The sequence below is a fragment of the Antechinus flavipes genome, chromosome 6 (genome assembly GCF_016432865.1).
Source record: "Antechinus flavipes isolate AdamAnt ecotype Samford, QLD, Australia chromosome 6, AdamAnt_v2, whole genome shotgun sequence".
Lineage (NCBI taxonomy): Eukaryota > Metazoa > Chordata > Mammalia > Dasyuromorphia > Dasyuridae > Antechinus > Antechinus flavipes.
In genome coordinates this window covers 202,698,331-202,713,573 of record NC_067403.1, presented here as the reverse complement: position 1 = coordinate 202,713,573, position 15,243 = coordinate 202,698,331, and the positions used below count along the sequence as shown (strand labels likewise).

The 15,243-nt window shown below is 34.7% G+C and overlaps 1 protein-coding gene across 1 annotated transcript in view; it reads left to right on the top strand.

Moving 5' to 3' along the window:
* The first annotated feature begins 971 nt into the window (after positions 1 to 971).
* The window catches only part of SYT9 (synaptotagmin 9), a 202,679-nt gene continuing 188,407 nt past the window's right edge, over positions 972 to 15,243 (top strand). Inside the window, exon 1 of the mRNA XM_051964791.1 lies at positions 972 to 2,466. Within this exon, the coding sequence (XP_051820751.1) occupies positions 2,322 to 2,466 (145 nt within the window). The 5' untranslated portion in view covers positions 972 to 2,321. The remainder of the gene's footprint in view (positions 2,467 to 15,243) is intronic.

The following is a 15,243-nucleotide window of genomic DNA, read 5'->3' as shown; positions in this document are numbered from 1 at the left end:
GTGTGTGGTGGCTCCAGGAAAGGCAGCCTTGCCTAGACTTTCAGGCTAAATCAGAATGTCACAGCGGTTAGGAATAGTATGTTGTATGCTCAGTAGGGAAAATAAATTGACCTGAAGCCTTTTTCAAAGCACTAATCTAAAAGAACAGATTCAGGTACCTTTTGAATACAACAGTCTTAAGTAAATTAGATATGGCTGCACAAAGGGATTTTTAGAGCTTCTTTGATGTCAGTAGTTGACATCCACTCTTGGATTCATCAGTCATTCAAGCTTTTTCTGTCTACTAGTCACCTCTCCTTTCTCTTGGGCAAAATACTAATGGAGAAGCAGGGTGGTTCAGGGGCAACCAAGTAGTTCTGTATATAGAGTGCTAGGCCTGGAGTCAGGAAGACTCATTCATCTCTTTTAATTCAAATCTGGTCTTACACATTGACTAGCTGTGTGATCCTGGGCAAATCATTTAACCCTGTTAGCCTTGATTTCCTTATCTGTAAAATGACGTGGAGAAGCAAATCATAAATCCTGGAATATCTTTGCAAGAAAATCACAAATGAGATCACAGAAAGTCAAACACAACTGAAAAAAATTATTGAATACCATGATTAAGTGTGGATCAAGGGAAAGAATTGGGTGAGAGGATATAGGTTTAAATCCTACCTCTCAGAACCCAAATCTATAATGTCCCTATGCAAGTCATTTAACTTTCTGGAGTTAAAAACAAGAGGATAAGACTAGTTGGCCTCTGTAGCCTCTTCCAGTTCTGGAGTTCTGATCCTATACATTATATCTTACACTGTTAAAATTTTCATATATATATATGTTTCATCCTCAGTTAGGCTGTAAGTTCATTAAGGGAACCTTAGACACGTTTACATATATATATTTTATATATAGTTTGGTACAGAACCTTGCACATAGTATATATTCAATAAATATTTATCAATGATGTTCAATTTTTTGTTTGTTTTAAGATGACTGCTCTTCCATTAAGCAGTATAGGGAAGTGAAGAGATCACTGAGTTTCCTTGCTAAGTTATGGGATCAGAGTTTGAATTCAGACTCTGCCATTTAATACCTGTGTGATTGTGGGCAAGTCATTTAACCTCCTAGGCCTCCGTTTCCTATTCTGTAAAATGAACTTGGACTAGATAGACTCGAGCTTCTTCCCAGCTCTAGAATTACAAGTGTCTTTTCTTGAGCAATATTAGAGGAATTCTGACAAATTTTCCCGTTCCAACTCCTGTTTAATATTTCTCAGTAGTCACCGAAAGTTTCAGTTATTACAACATGGCCTCCTGAAAATGTTACCATTCCACAGATGACAATTTGTTTTCTATTAGACTCGAGAGTGACTGCTTCTAGGGATGATGTCTTGAAATAGGGGAAAGGAGAGAAAGGGAAAAGGGGAGCATTTCTGGGAAAGTCCCTGCAGGAAGCTAATCTCGGCCATCTGACCCGGTCCTTTAATCCTGTCCCTACATTCTAGGTTACAGCTCACTTTTTGGAGGCCTGGGTGGTCCGCTACAAACGGACAGTTTTCCAGGCATGGAGCACTGACTTCGGTATTCCTTGCTCCATCCTGTTCCATCTGTCTTCTTTAGGTCATTCATCCGTGTAAAGGCCACGCTGTAGGAACGGGGGAGGGAATCTTAGTCCCGCTCGGCTGGAAGCAGTCAAGGGGGGCTGCGTTTGGAGTGAGTCTTCACAACCTGGCGAATCTCGTGAGCAGCTGTCTGATGAGTCTCCGCTGTGCCCTGGGAAGCAAGCTGGGGTAGAGGGGGCCACCGCCTGAACCCTGAGAAGGAGCGGAGGGAGGGGCGGCTCCGATTCCTCTAGACCCTCGGGCAAGATCTCCCCACCGCTCCGAGCCCCGCCTCTTGCTCTTCAGCCGCCGGCACTGAGGGCTCCGGCCGCCAGGGAGAGCTGCGCCCTAGCTGCGCTGAAGCAGAGCCAGCGAGAGGAGAGAAAGAGCGAGAGAGCGAGAGAGCGCTCGCCAGCCGCCCGTCCGCCCGCAGGCTCCGGCTGCGCCGCTCCTCGGTACGGAGAGGGAGAACTGCATGCAACCGGTGGGACCCAACGCCCGACCAGGTTCTGGTCGTCCTACCACCCGGCAGCCACCCCCAGGACCCAAGAGAGCTCGAGGGAAGCCTTGCAGACAGACGGTCAGGTCCCCGGTGGGGCTGCGCGCTCCTACCCTGGTCAGCTGGGGGCGGCCGGTGGCTGCAGGCGGCCCGGGGAAGCAGCAGCGGCAGCGGAGGCAAAGGCGTGTCTGAGCGGGCGGAGGGCTCTCCGGCGACCTGTCCCGAGAATGCTGGGGGGCGATGCCCGGGGCCAGGGACGAGATCTGTCAGAAGGCACTGCAGCTGCTTGCCGAGCTGTGCTCCAGCGGGGCGGTAGAGCACGACAGCTGCCAGGATTTTATCCATTACCTGCGGGACCGCGCCAGACCTCGGCTCACCGACTCAGGTGGGCGCTGCTGGGCGGGGTAGCAGGAGGAGGGAGGAGGATGGGGGAGGGCCGGGGCAAGGGATCTCCTAAGGCCTGAAGTCTTTTGAATGGGAGGGGGCGGCCACACCCGGAGACCACGCTGGGCGCCTGGCGCATGGCCCGGAGCTGTTTCCCCTAGCCCTCAGCTCCCCAGAGCTGGTGCCCGGCGCCTGCCTATCCCCATTGCCCGCCGTCCGCACACAGATCTCGCGTGGCCCTGCCGCCTGGCCAGGGACCGGGACAGCCTCATTAGGGAACCTAGGGTTTCTACTTGGGGCTGCGAAAGGGCCTGAGACCCTATGAAACTCTGGGAAGTTGGGTTGGCTTCTCCTAAGCTCTGGACCAGCAGTGAGAGTTGGCCCCCGGGGCTGTCTGGACCCGTCCAAATGGTTCTGGGTTTCTGCGGACGTGGCGTCGGGCACCAGAGTGACCAGCAATGGTTCAGGTTTGCCTTTTTTTTTTTCCCCTTTATTTTTTCTTTTCCTTTTTCTTTTTAACACGGTGATCGGAAGAGCGCTGTCCAGGGTCTGACGGGAAAGGGAGACAGGGACTCACTTCCACGCGAAACCTGAGAATCCCAAGGCCAGGCTTGACCAGACCACTCTGCCCGGGACAGTTCCTTTGAGGCTGGGCTGTGCCGGGTCGGCAGAGCTGGAACAGTTTCCAGGCTAATCTCTCTGGCTCTGGCTGTAAGATTTCTATGCTCTGACGCTATGGTGTAGCAGGTCACGGTGCCTTTAGCAGGCTGGGCGGCGTGCGGGAGCCTGGCGCTAGTCGGGTTTCAGGGAGGCACCAGCTTTGGTATAAACTAAGGAGGCTCGAAAAGCTACCATTACGGAACCATTCTGGATTAAGTCTTTCAACTTTCTAATCTTTGGGACAATACAAAAATGGCCTGTTTACTGTAAGGATAGCACATAGTAGGAATGGGATCTTGGGGTGGTGGAGGTGATTACACCCGAAGACTAGGCAGCTGTTACACTTAACTCCAGGCCTATTATTCACACTTTTCAGTAAAGGAAAAAGTTGCAGAGTCTCAACTTTTAAAGTCAACAAATCGTTTGGGGTTGTTTTCCCAAATCCAATAAGAAGGGGGGAAGGGGAGTTTGTTCAAAGAAAAAGAACCCTGTTCAAAAGACGAAAAATTACTTTATAATCAGTATTGGGTCCCCATACTCTTCAGGAAGTGAGAATAGAAAATGACCAATGAGTTTTTTCGCTTACAGTTTAAACTCGGGGACTAAAGGAGCTTTGGCTTCAAACTTATTCATCTGATGAGAAGTGGCTCTTGGCCCATATGTGGTGCAGGTTTGCCTCTTTCCTTCTAATACTACTGTATGAACATTTAAATTTAGTCTAATATGGAATTATTTGATTTACAAAAGAATTCACAGTAGGACTTCCATTTGTGCATTTTTAAAGTTTGTTGATAGTTTTATAACAGTTATTTTCTGATATATACCCTCCCACTTAAAAGATCTTCCCCATAAAAGCAAATTAGTTAAGCAAAATCATAGCTTCTGGAAGGGTATACAACAATAACACCCACAGTATCACACATACACTCAATTGATCTATCAAAATAAGAAAGTTTGATTATCTTTGAGTACCAGATTGATTCTTCCAAATATTCTGTGTCCAGTTGCCTTTTTAGTGTTTTTGTTATTTTAGTCATTATTTATTATACATCGCTCACTTCCTGATTCTGATAATTTCCTTTTGCATCCCTTCAAACTCATCTTCCTATCCACCAGGTTCTTAAAAGGATTTATTTTACATAAAATTTCAGAAACCAGATACATCTATTAAAAAATAGAAAGTGCACTGAGGCTCTAATACTTAATACGATTCTGCCTGTTGAAAAAGAAACAACACTTAGACCTGTTGCCTACAATTAACATTATATTAATCACATTTTTCAGATGAATGAAGTCAGAGGACTAATCTTGGAGACAGGAATATTCATTTTTATATCCCAACATTGATACTACTAAGGTAACCTTAAGCAAATGTCCTTAACTTCTGGATGCCACAAGGATTTAGTTACTAAATTATGGAAATTTGCGGTCAGGATTAACAGAAGGACTTCCCACACAACAAATTCCCTGCACTATCAAAATCGTTGTTTCTTTGTGTATCAGATGAATTCTATTGTGATTGTTTTAAATGGCAATTTGTCTTTTTTTAAAATGATGCCTACATGCCTTGGATATCTGAACATGTTTTGTGCAATGTACCTTTTATCAATCAAAGTTACAGAATGAATGGTGTTTTAGACTGGAAAAAACCTCACCACATTTTCATGAAAACTGACTCCCACAGTGGTGGTCTAAATCAATCTTTCCTTAGAGCAGCTTGAACTATTTGAACTACAGAAAAAACCAGATCTTTAATCTTAAATCATGAGGAATTAGAAGAGACAGAAAGCAGCTGTTACTGTGTGAGCCTGCTTCACTTTTGAGGAACAAATTTCAAATCCTAAGCTCAGTAACTATCAACCAAAAAAAATTCTAATAAGTGATCTATAAAAATGAAACAATATGGAATTGAAATTATTTAAAATTTGTTTTTAAAATGAGTATAGCAAATTGAACAAAATAAAAATTTAAAAATGTATTGTTTGTTTCTATTTCCCTAGCCAGTTGGGGTGGGTATAGGAAAATATCTTCAAGTGTTTGAAAGTCTGCTTTATGAAAAAGGGATTAGATTTATACTTGGCTTCAGAAGGCAGAATCTGACCCAATGCAGTAAGTGGAAATTACAAAGAAAGAAATATAGGTTCAGAGTAAGAAAAGTTTAATATCAATTAGATCCATCCATTCAAAAGTGAAAAGAGCTGCCTCAGGAATTGGTGTATTTCCCTTCTTTAAGGAAAGGCTGGATGGCATTCAACAGGTATGTTGTATCCAAAGTGTTATTGTTGTTCCAGGAATGTGGTCTTCTGAGATTTCTTCTAACTCAGAAATTTTTATTTAAATCTCACTTTCTTTTATGGAGTTTCAAAAATTCTTATTGTTTTATAAAACACAGTTATAGTTTTGTATAATTATGTTCTTCCTTCACTATTCATTTCTTCATATGTGTTTCCATATTTCTTTGTATTCTTCATATTTGCAAAATGCTTGTTAAACTGACCATTTCTAAAGACAATATATTTCTTCTGATATAATTTATTCAGCCAGTCGCCAACCATTACACATAGGGTATTTGCAATTTTATAAATAAAACTGCTGTGAATTTTTAATTTTTACATAAAAGTATATTTTTATCTGAATAACATTCTTATGTTAAAATCCCAGAAGGTCAGTTCATGATCTGTTTTTCTATACTGCTTTTTAAAATTAATTCACCAATTCAAAGTTCTACCAGCAGTTTAATAGTATGCCTGTTTCTCTACAGCTTTGCCAAGATAGAATTTTATTCTGTTTAATTATTTTTGCCAATTTGTTAGGTATAAATGAAGCCTAATTATAATTTTAATTTTCCTGATTAATAGAGTTTGAACAGTTTTGCATATGATTAATAATAAGTTGCCTATCCATATCCTTTAATCACTTTTATCAACATTTATTAAGCATCTCTCCTGTGCAAAAGACTATAGCATGGATGTGGGGGGAAAAATAATAACTTGATATGTGAATTAGTGTCATTTTCTTATCTTTTGTGGATATCAGGTTTTTCATAGATTTACAATGGATATTTTTCTTAAACTGTTTTCTTGAGTATCTTACTCTACTCCTCTGAAACTCTTTCTGTCTGTTGAATCAAGTCAATTTGTTTTATCTTTTATAATAAATTATTTTGTTTAATGACGAGAAATATTTCTTTTCCATAATTGTATTAAATGTCATTCTTTTTCCTTCTAATTTTTTTATAATTTTCATAATAATAAAACAATGATCCACTTGAATTTTATGAAATGATAGAATTCCAAATATGACTCTTGAGATCATCTGCTGCAACTCCATTATTTTACAATTTAAAAACTGAGCTTCAGCTGGTTAAATGATTTGCAAAATGTCATCCCAATAGTAAGTGGCAGGGTCAGGATTCTAATGCAAGACCTTGGACTCTAAAAACAGTTTTTACTCAGCACAAGTTTTTCTCCTCTTTACATAATATAGATTGAGATATGAATTTAATAACTTGTTGAACTGCTATTTTCTGTTCCATGCAATAATTTATAATACTTAGTAGTTTGCATTTTAATATTAAAATAAAGTTCTATGAATTCCTCATTGAGAGAAATCAATGTCATAATGAGTAGTATTTTAGTGAAATAAGTTGTTTTAATATTTTATAATATTAGATTTGTCAAACATGAAAGGCAAAGTGAGTTAAAGGATAGCAAACTAGCTTTAGAGTTAAGAAGATCTGGATTCAAGTTATACCTCTGTACTCTATGTAACCTTGAGCATGCCCTTCTTTCAATCCCTACAGACAAATTTTTAAAGACTAACATTACAAAAGAATTGTCAATCTGGATTGGTGGAAGGAATTTCAACATTGTGAACTCCTCATTTTAATAAAATCAAGACTCTGGACATACCCTCCCCTAATCATCCATCTACAATCAAACATTAACACATCTTTAATTTTAGTTCTAGATTATCTATTCTGTCTCGTTGATCTATTTTTTCTGTTTTTATCTAATACCAGTATAATTTCCCCATCCTCCAATATTCTATGTTCATAATTTCGTAATATTTTGTTCCTCTATATAAAATTTGTCATTATTAATTCATTCAATGAACCAGCTCATTAATATTTCATTTTTATCAAAATTTAATATAAAATGTACATTTTATAATTTTTATTGTATTGGCTCAACCTAGCCATGAACATTACATAACTTTCCTATCATTTAATGTCAAATTATGTCTGTTAATATTGTTTAGTGGTGGTCATTTTATAGAGCTTTTAATTTTTTTTTGCTTATCTTCACAAGTTAATATTCCATTATACCTCTTGGATTTCCCCCTTATATAAAGGGGATTGTTTCTGCAATTATCTTATGTCATACTATCTCATTAAAAGCATTTATGCCTATTTTGTTAGTCTTTTGGATTTCCTAAATATATTTGTTGAAAAAAGAAATGTTTGAACATCTTATTTTTTATTTCCCAAATTTGTTTTTCTTGGGTCATTTTTTTATGTAATGTAAAATTTGTAAAATGATGTTTATTTGCTTGGATAGCCCCATGTTACCACTGTTTATCATTGCTTTTAATGGCATCTTTCTCCATCTTATAGAATGTTTTTTCTTAATTTCAAATAAATTGTTTGTCATGTTAAGGATATAATTCTGATATCTTTCATTGTGTTTAACATAAATGGATTTATTTTTTACCAAAAGTCTTTTTATAGGTTGCTATAATCATGAGTTGCTGTGATTTTTTTATCAACATGACTTATTAAATATATTATTTCTCTAATTTAAACTACTTTCTATTTAAACTTCTCAATATAAGCAAAGTATTTGCTTATTTATTCATTATTAATATTCAATATTCATTGTTAATGTTATGTAGCTATTTATGCATGTAAATATAAATACATATATACATACGTATATATGTAGCTATATTATGTAGCTATTAAACTACTCTCAATATAAGCAAAGTATTTTGCATCAGTATTCATTATTAATGTTTTTATGTAGCTTTCTATTTTTTAGATACCAGATTTGGCTAACATAAACACATTTACTTTGGGGAAAGAATTAGATAACATGCCACTCCCCGCCCTCCCCCCATTTCTGAAGTTAATTTATGTGGTAATATAGTGGATTTGTTGCTCTTTGAAATTTTAATTAGAATTTCACTTTTGGATCTATTTTATCAAATTGGCTTTTTATATGGCATTTCATTGATGTTCTATTTAATTTCATCTTCTGAAATTCTTTTGTTTAGGCTATTTCTTAGTTTATTTGTTTCAACATTTAATATTTTTTTATTTCTTTCCATGTCTTTTACATTTTCTAATAGTTTTATCTTCCATTTTTCATTTTTAGTGTTAATAATTTGATTTTCTCTTGACTTCATTTTTAATATCAAATTGCTAATTGTTTATCAACTTTATTGATCTAAAACATACTTGTATTTATCAATTTAATTGTTCTATATTTCAGTTCAATGTTTTATTTTAACAGTTTTATTCTTTGTGCTTACATTTAGTATATTCATTTGTTTATTTTATAATCTCTTTAACTTTTAACTCTAGTTTTAACTCTTTTGCAATTAAATCATGTCACCCATCCTATATAAATCATTAATACATATCATTTATTTCTTTGAGCTGTGTAAATTTCAAAATCTTGAATTTATATTTCATTATCTTTAATGTAACTTATTTTTATTATTTATTCTTTAGTTACCTTTTATTTGACAAACTATATGTGGTTTCCTCAATTTACTGCATCCTTCCAGAAGACAGAGATTATTTTATATTTGATTTTCTATCTACATCTAAATTAGTGTCTAGCACATAGTAAGCTGTCAGTAGACAATTATTCATTTGAATTGTTAGAAAAAAAGAAAGTAAATTATTTTGAGTTTTCACAGAGATCTATATTCTTTTTTATTATTCTTTTTTTGTGTGTGTGTTTTATGTTTTTGTTTGTTTGTTTTGCTGAGGCAATTGAGATTAAGTGATTTGCCCAGGATCACACAGCCTGAAAGTATTAAGTGTCTGAGGTCAGATTTGAACTTAGGTTTTCCTGACTTCAGGGGTGGTGCTCTATCCACTATACCAACTAGCTGCCCCTCTACATTCTTTTATCATATTTCTTTGTTGATTAGTACTTTACTATACTTTTACACACAAATATAACATTTCTAATTTATTTGTGCCTTAAAACATGTTCAATTTTGAGGGATGTTCCATAATTTTTTTTAAGTCAATCACTATAATTTCCATTCACTTCTTTTTATGTCTATCAAATTCAGTTTCTTCAAAAGCATCTATATCTATAAATTAGTTCCTGTTCACCTTTTTTTTTCTGTTCACCTTTTTTGCGTGATTTAAAACTTTGTTAGTACAGCATTAAAATCTGCCATTATCATTGGTTTTCTATGTAATCTTTTTGAAAATCATTTAACATTTGCGTCATAAGTATAATTACTAATAATTTCCATTTTATCAAGATTTTCATTTTATAATGTTTTCCCTCAAATAATTCTAAATTTGATAATGATATAATTTCCCCCTTTGTATCTCTTACATAATTTGGTTTTAAATTGATTGGATATCTTTACTAATAACTGTACATTTTCTTAAATTAGCAATTATATTAGAAATTTTAGTTCTCCATTTTTTCTACTTCACTACATTTTTTGACATTTAGTGTGTTTCTTTTGAGCACTGTGTTTTTTAGTCATCTATAAATCTTTTTTCTGTAGGAAAATTCAATCCCTTTACATTGAAAATTATAATTAAGTTTGATTTATCTATTCTTTGCTCACTTTTTAATTTTGTCAAAAAAGAATAGTTTTCCTTATTTCACTGATGCTTTCCAAAACTCAACCAAAATAATACTGAACAAAATTGTTATACTTTAAATTAAGTCTCTGTGTTTTGAAAAAAAAATTAAGAAGTGTCTTTCTGAAATTGCTTTTACTAGCCTTCAACTTCATCTCCCTGTTTCTTTACCTACTTCCTTTTAATTATTTTCTTATTGAATTTCTTTGTCTCTCTACCCTTTATTTACTCAATTAGATTGTCTTTGAGCCAAAACTATATTACTGTTCCTTTTTATCACCCAGTAGCAATTCCATTGAAACAATAGCTAATTAATCATAGTTGTAAAGCATCTACTGATTTATAATACTTTGTAAGATGATACATTCTATTTCAGAGACTCAACTTGATTTTCTTCAGTTTAAAAGCCATTTATAGATCTTATTTACTCTTATAGCTTTTCCCAAGACAAAAGTGTTTCTTTGAGGATGGACATCTTTATATTTTTAAGGGCACCTAGAATGAAGGGTAAATAGGGCCTCAGTCAATATTTGTAGTTTAAATGAGCTTTTTTGTTTCCTAAGTTGAGTGCCCAGATTTCTGTGATCACACCTTTGAGAAAATCATCTCAAAACTTCCCATATGAAGTACATCTTTCCCTTACTATCCATAGAGAAACATATCTCTTTTTTTAGCTTGAGTTTTAGGAATCTTATATTTACATAGTGTTTCATTTCCAGGGTCCTTTCATCATAACAACTCTGTGAAGTACAAAATGCAAATATTATTACTCACATATTACTCATAATTACTACAATAGGTAGATTAAAAACCAATACTCAAATAGATGTTGCAGTTTGCTCAACCTCTCATTAACAAGTATGTGATGAATTTTTAAAGTATGTGTATTAAAGATGAAAGCAAAGGCATATAACTAAAGACAAACAAAAAGAGCTTATAAATACTCTAAAACTATTGTTAGAAGTGTTAGAGTTCAGAATGAGTTGGTAAATATGATTCTTGAATTGTAGTACAGTCTTTAAATTGTGAACTTGACTTCAATTCCTGGCAAAATTCTAGAATACATTTCTAAGGAATGGATTGTAATTAGAAAGGAAGTTATGATCTCAAAGAATATGGTTGCATTAGGAACAAATCATACATGCTATCTAGAGGAAGGGGGTGGGAAGGAGAGAGAAAAATTTTGACATTTTGGAATGGTGAATGTTGAAAACTATCTTTGCAGGTATTTTATTTATTTATTTTTTGCTGAGGCAATTGGGATAAAGTAACTTGCCCAGGGTCACACAGCTAGGAAGTATTAAGTGTCTGAGGCCAAATTTGAACTCAGGTCCTCATGACTTCAGGGCTGGTGCTCTATCCACTGTGCCACCTAGCTTCCCCCTTTGCATGTATTTTAAAAATAAAAAGTGATTATTAATTTTTTAAATAAATTAAACAAAACAAAAAAAAATCATAAGACTAATCTCACTTCCTTTTATACAGTGTTACTAGACTAGGAATACAGAGGGAAGATGTTAAACCTAGTTTATTTGGAACTGAGCAAAATTATTGACAAAAATTTTTGTATTATCTTTTTGGATAGTATAGAAGGCTTCAGACTAGGTGATATCCTTGCTGCTATTGTTCAGTCATTTCAGTTGATCCCATTAGAGTTTTCTTGCTAATGATACTGGAGTGGTTTACCATTTTCTTATGAGCTGGAGAAAGCTCATTTGACAAATGAGAAACTGAGGCAAAGAGAGTTAAGTGACTTGCCCAGAGTCACATAGCTACTGAGTATCTGAGGCTTGGTTTTAAGACAGGAAAATTAGTCTTCCTGACTTCAGACCCAGCACTCTATCCACTTTGCCATCTAGCTGTCCAAGTGACAGCATAGTTATTTTTATTTAAAACTGGTTGACCAGACTTAAATATTAGCAATTAATGAATGAATTGATATGATAGTGAATGGTAGTCTTTGGTGGGGTGCTCTAGGAATCTCTCTTTGGCTATTTTCTTTCATTTTTTTAATCAGTGACTCTTGAAAACATAGATGATATATTTATCAAATTCATAAATAATACAAAATTAGAAGAAATGCCAAATAGCTGATATAGCAAAATATTACCAAAGATATCTAACAGCTAGAATGCTGCAAGATAGAAAAGAATGGTATTTAACAGGAAAAAATTAAAACCTTAAATATCAAGAAATATCCATCTTTTCAATATTATTGTTCTTCTGATGATTCTATCTGGTTACAAACTTGGATGCTATAATTTTCAAAGACTTCGATCTAGAGATAACCCAAAAATCAATGGACATACTCAAAGTGACATAAGTAAGCTATAGCATATTTTTTTTAACAATGACCTAGGGCCAAGTTTGGAGTAAATGCTTAGTAATTGGTTCTTTGGGGGAAATGCATGCAGACACAAATTTAAGTTTAATCTGAATTATTAACATTTTATTCATCACTTTCTTAAGACTAGACAATCAACAAAACAATAAATCAAGGCCTAATCTATAATTTTCATTAATTTCTAAGTTATAAATGCTCATACTGAAGTTTTAGTAATTTGTTTTTATGAACTATTACAAGCTGGCTCCAATATGCTCTTGATTGTATACAGAAATTAATGGCGTATTTATTAAGTACTTACTATGGGCAAAGGAAGTTATCTAAAGAATATCTAGATATGTACCCTAGAATATCCTAGAAATGTAGGATGATAAAAGGAGATGTTACCCATCTTATAGGGAGAAAGAAACATAGAAGTCCAAATACTACAACAGTAACTATAAATTGTAGAAAATACCTGAGAAAGACCTTCAACATATTGAGGAAATTGTTTGTGGAAGAATGACAGAAGAATATGGTTAAAAAAAATCATGCAGAATATCTTAGGTTGTTATCTGAATGTGATCAATGGGAATACTAACATTTTTAATATCACAAATCCATTAAAGTATATTTATTCTTACTGAAGTAGTATCACTTACATACATTGTAGCACATTCTTTGATGGGGAGGGGAATTGAGATTTGGTCTCTCTAGCTTGCCTAGATTGTAAATGCAATGGCACTAATGGGGCAGTCCCAATTCTTCTTGATATAGCAGTTTTAATTTATTCTGTTTTCCCAAGCTGGGCCAGTTAACTCTTCTTCAGGCAGTTTGGTGGTCCCCTGTTCTTGGGACTTAGTATTTTGGTGCCAAACTTAGAATGGATATCTAATTGGATTTATCTTTGCAGCAGTTTAGAATTCTCCAAGTCAAAGACTTCACAAGCCTCAGCCCCCAGCAGCAGGGACTATAAAACAATACTGAACACAGCACATTCTTATAAAAATTTTTAAAGATGAAAATGTAGGTATTTGGGTCAATCTTTGCTGATGTCTTCTTGGTTTCTTTTTTTAATAGCACATTCCATGTTCTTTTCTAATACTTTGGATTCTTTCTCCCTCTTTGAAATATTTTGAAAATCAATCCTCAAGCCCTTTTAATAGTGTGCTGCCCCTGACCTGGCTTTCTTCTTCATGTCTTTGTTCAGGTTCAGTTGTTCTTCATGACTTCATCTTCCCAAGGGCCATTTTCTACTTTTTAACACACTACATGGGGTACTGACATACTAGAGCCCAAATGGGCATAAAAATAGACCAGTATAAAAACATCAGAATACTTGTTCCATTTCATATCTTCTTGTTAATCTTCTTTGGATCTCATTTACAAATATTCTGGAATAATCTGGCCTAGCTTTATCCCACCACAAACTCTCTATGGTTTCATGACTTCTTTGATTACTTCTTTCTGCTTTATTCCACAAAACTGTCCCTAATCTTCCATGATCCTCTTCCTCCTTGAATAAACAGATAACAAAGAAAATATGACATTTCTGGGAAGCTGTATAACATATGACAAAGCAACATTTTAATCATTATGTTTTCTGTAATTATTAGTATTTGTACCTAATATGACCATCTTTTTAGGGTGCATATGAGATAATTTTGTCAGCATATTGCTTCATGTAGGGAGTTATATTTTAATATAGGCTTGGTTCAGGACCAAGAAATCTAAAGAAGCTTTCTGCTGCCCTTGTAGTATGACTCCATGCAAGAATACACTGAATAAAAGATCTGAATGGTGGTTACCAAAGTTGAAAGATTTTTAACAGATTTTTTTTCTTTTTTTAATGATCAGAAATTATTGTGACTATTAAACATGGACAAGAAAGCAAATGAAAGATTTTTATATAGATAGTGGGTCATGAAAAAACTAGAATATTAACTGTGCTGAATTCTCATTAAAGATACCATGTAGAATGACAGCAGAGTTATTGAATGGAAGATGTTCATTTAAAATGATAGTCAAGGGTAATTTTTCCTGAACACTTCTGAAGCAGTCAGTGAGATTATGTATTTAATATTTGAAAAGATACACAGGGAAACAATTTAAATTGAACTGATCTTTATTTAGCACTCATTCGTGTAACAACTCTCTGTGTTACTTGCTGAGTAAGATAAAAAAAAATGAAAATGATATATGTCCTACTTTCAAGAAGCTTATAGTCTAGAACAGGAAATAACATTCAAATAATAAATAACTCACAGATTGTAATAAGCACAGATGGAAAGAACAAAATTCTACAAGAGTTCAGAAGAATTAATTCTGTCTTGAATGATCAAGAAAGTCTTCATGAAAAAATGGATATCCATTTGCTGAGTAGATTGTATAAATGAGTCTTATTCAAGATAACCTCTGAAATAACTTCCAACTCTGGTTCCCTGAAAAGGAATAGTGGCACAGAAGAGAATGTGGAGAGAATATCCAGAAGTAAGAACTATAGAGTGGCCACAAAGAGAGATGATTTGGCAATTAGGAAATTATTTTTTACCTTGGTGAAAACAGTTCTAGTAAAATCAAGAAGGTGGAAAATAGATCAAAATAAAGTGATAGCAAAAGCAATAATAAAATACATTTTATTTTGCAATAAAGAGATTTTAAAATAAGAAAAATTGAGAAACTGTGCCATATGTCAGCTTATTAATTAATATTGTTTTGGATTATTTAAAATAACTAGACAATATAAAATTGAAATGTTACTCTGGTGTAGGAAATTATGAGTTTGTAGAGTTAGAAAAATATGTAAAGACTTGGACTTATGAAGGATGATATTATCCAACTTCAAAGAAATAGAAGACAAATAAATATAGATATATATAAACCTTACATAGATATATATGAATATATAAGTGCATGTGTGTATTAGTATAGATATCTATGCATATGTATGTGTA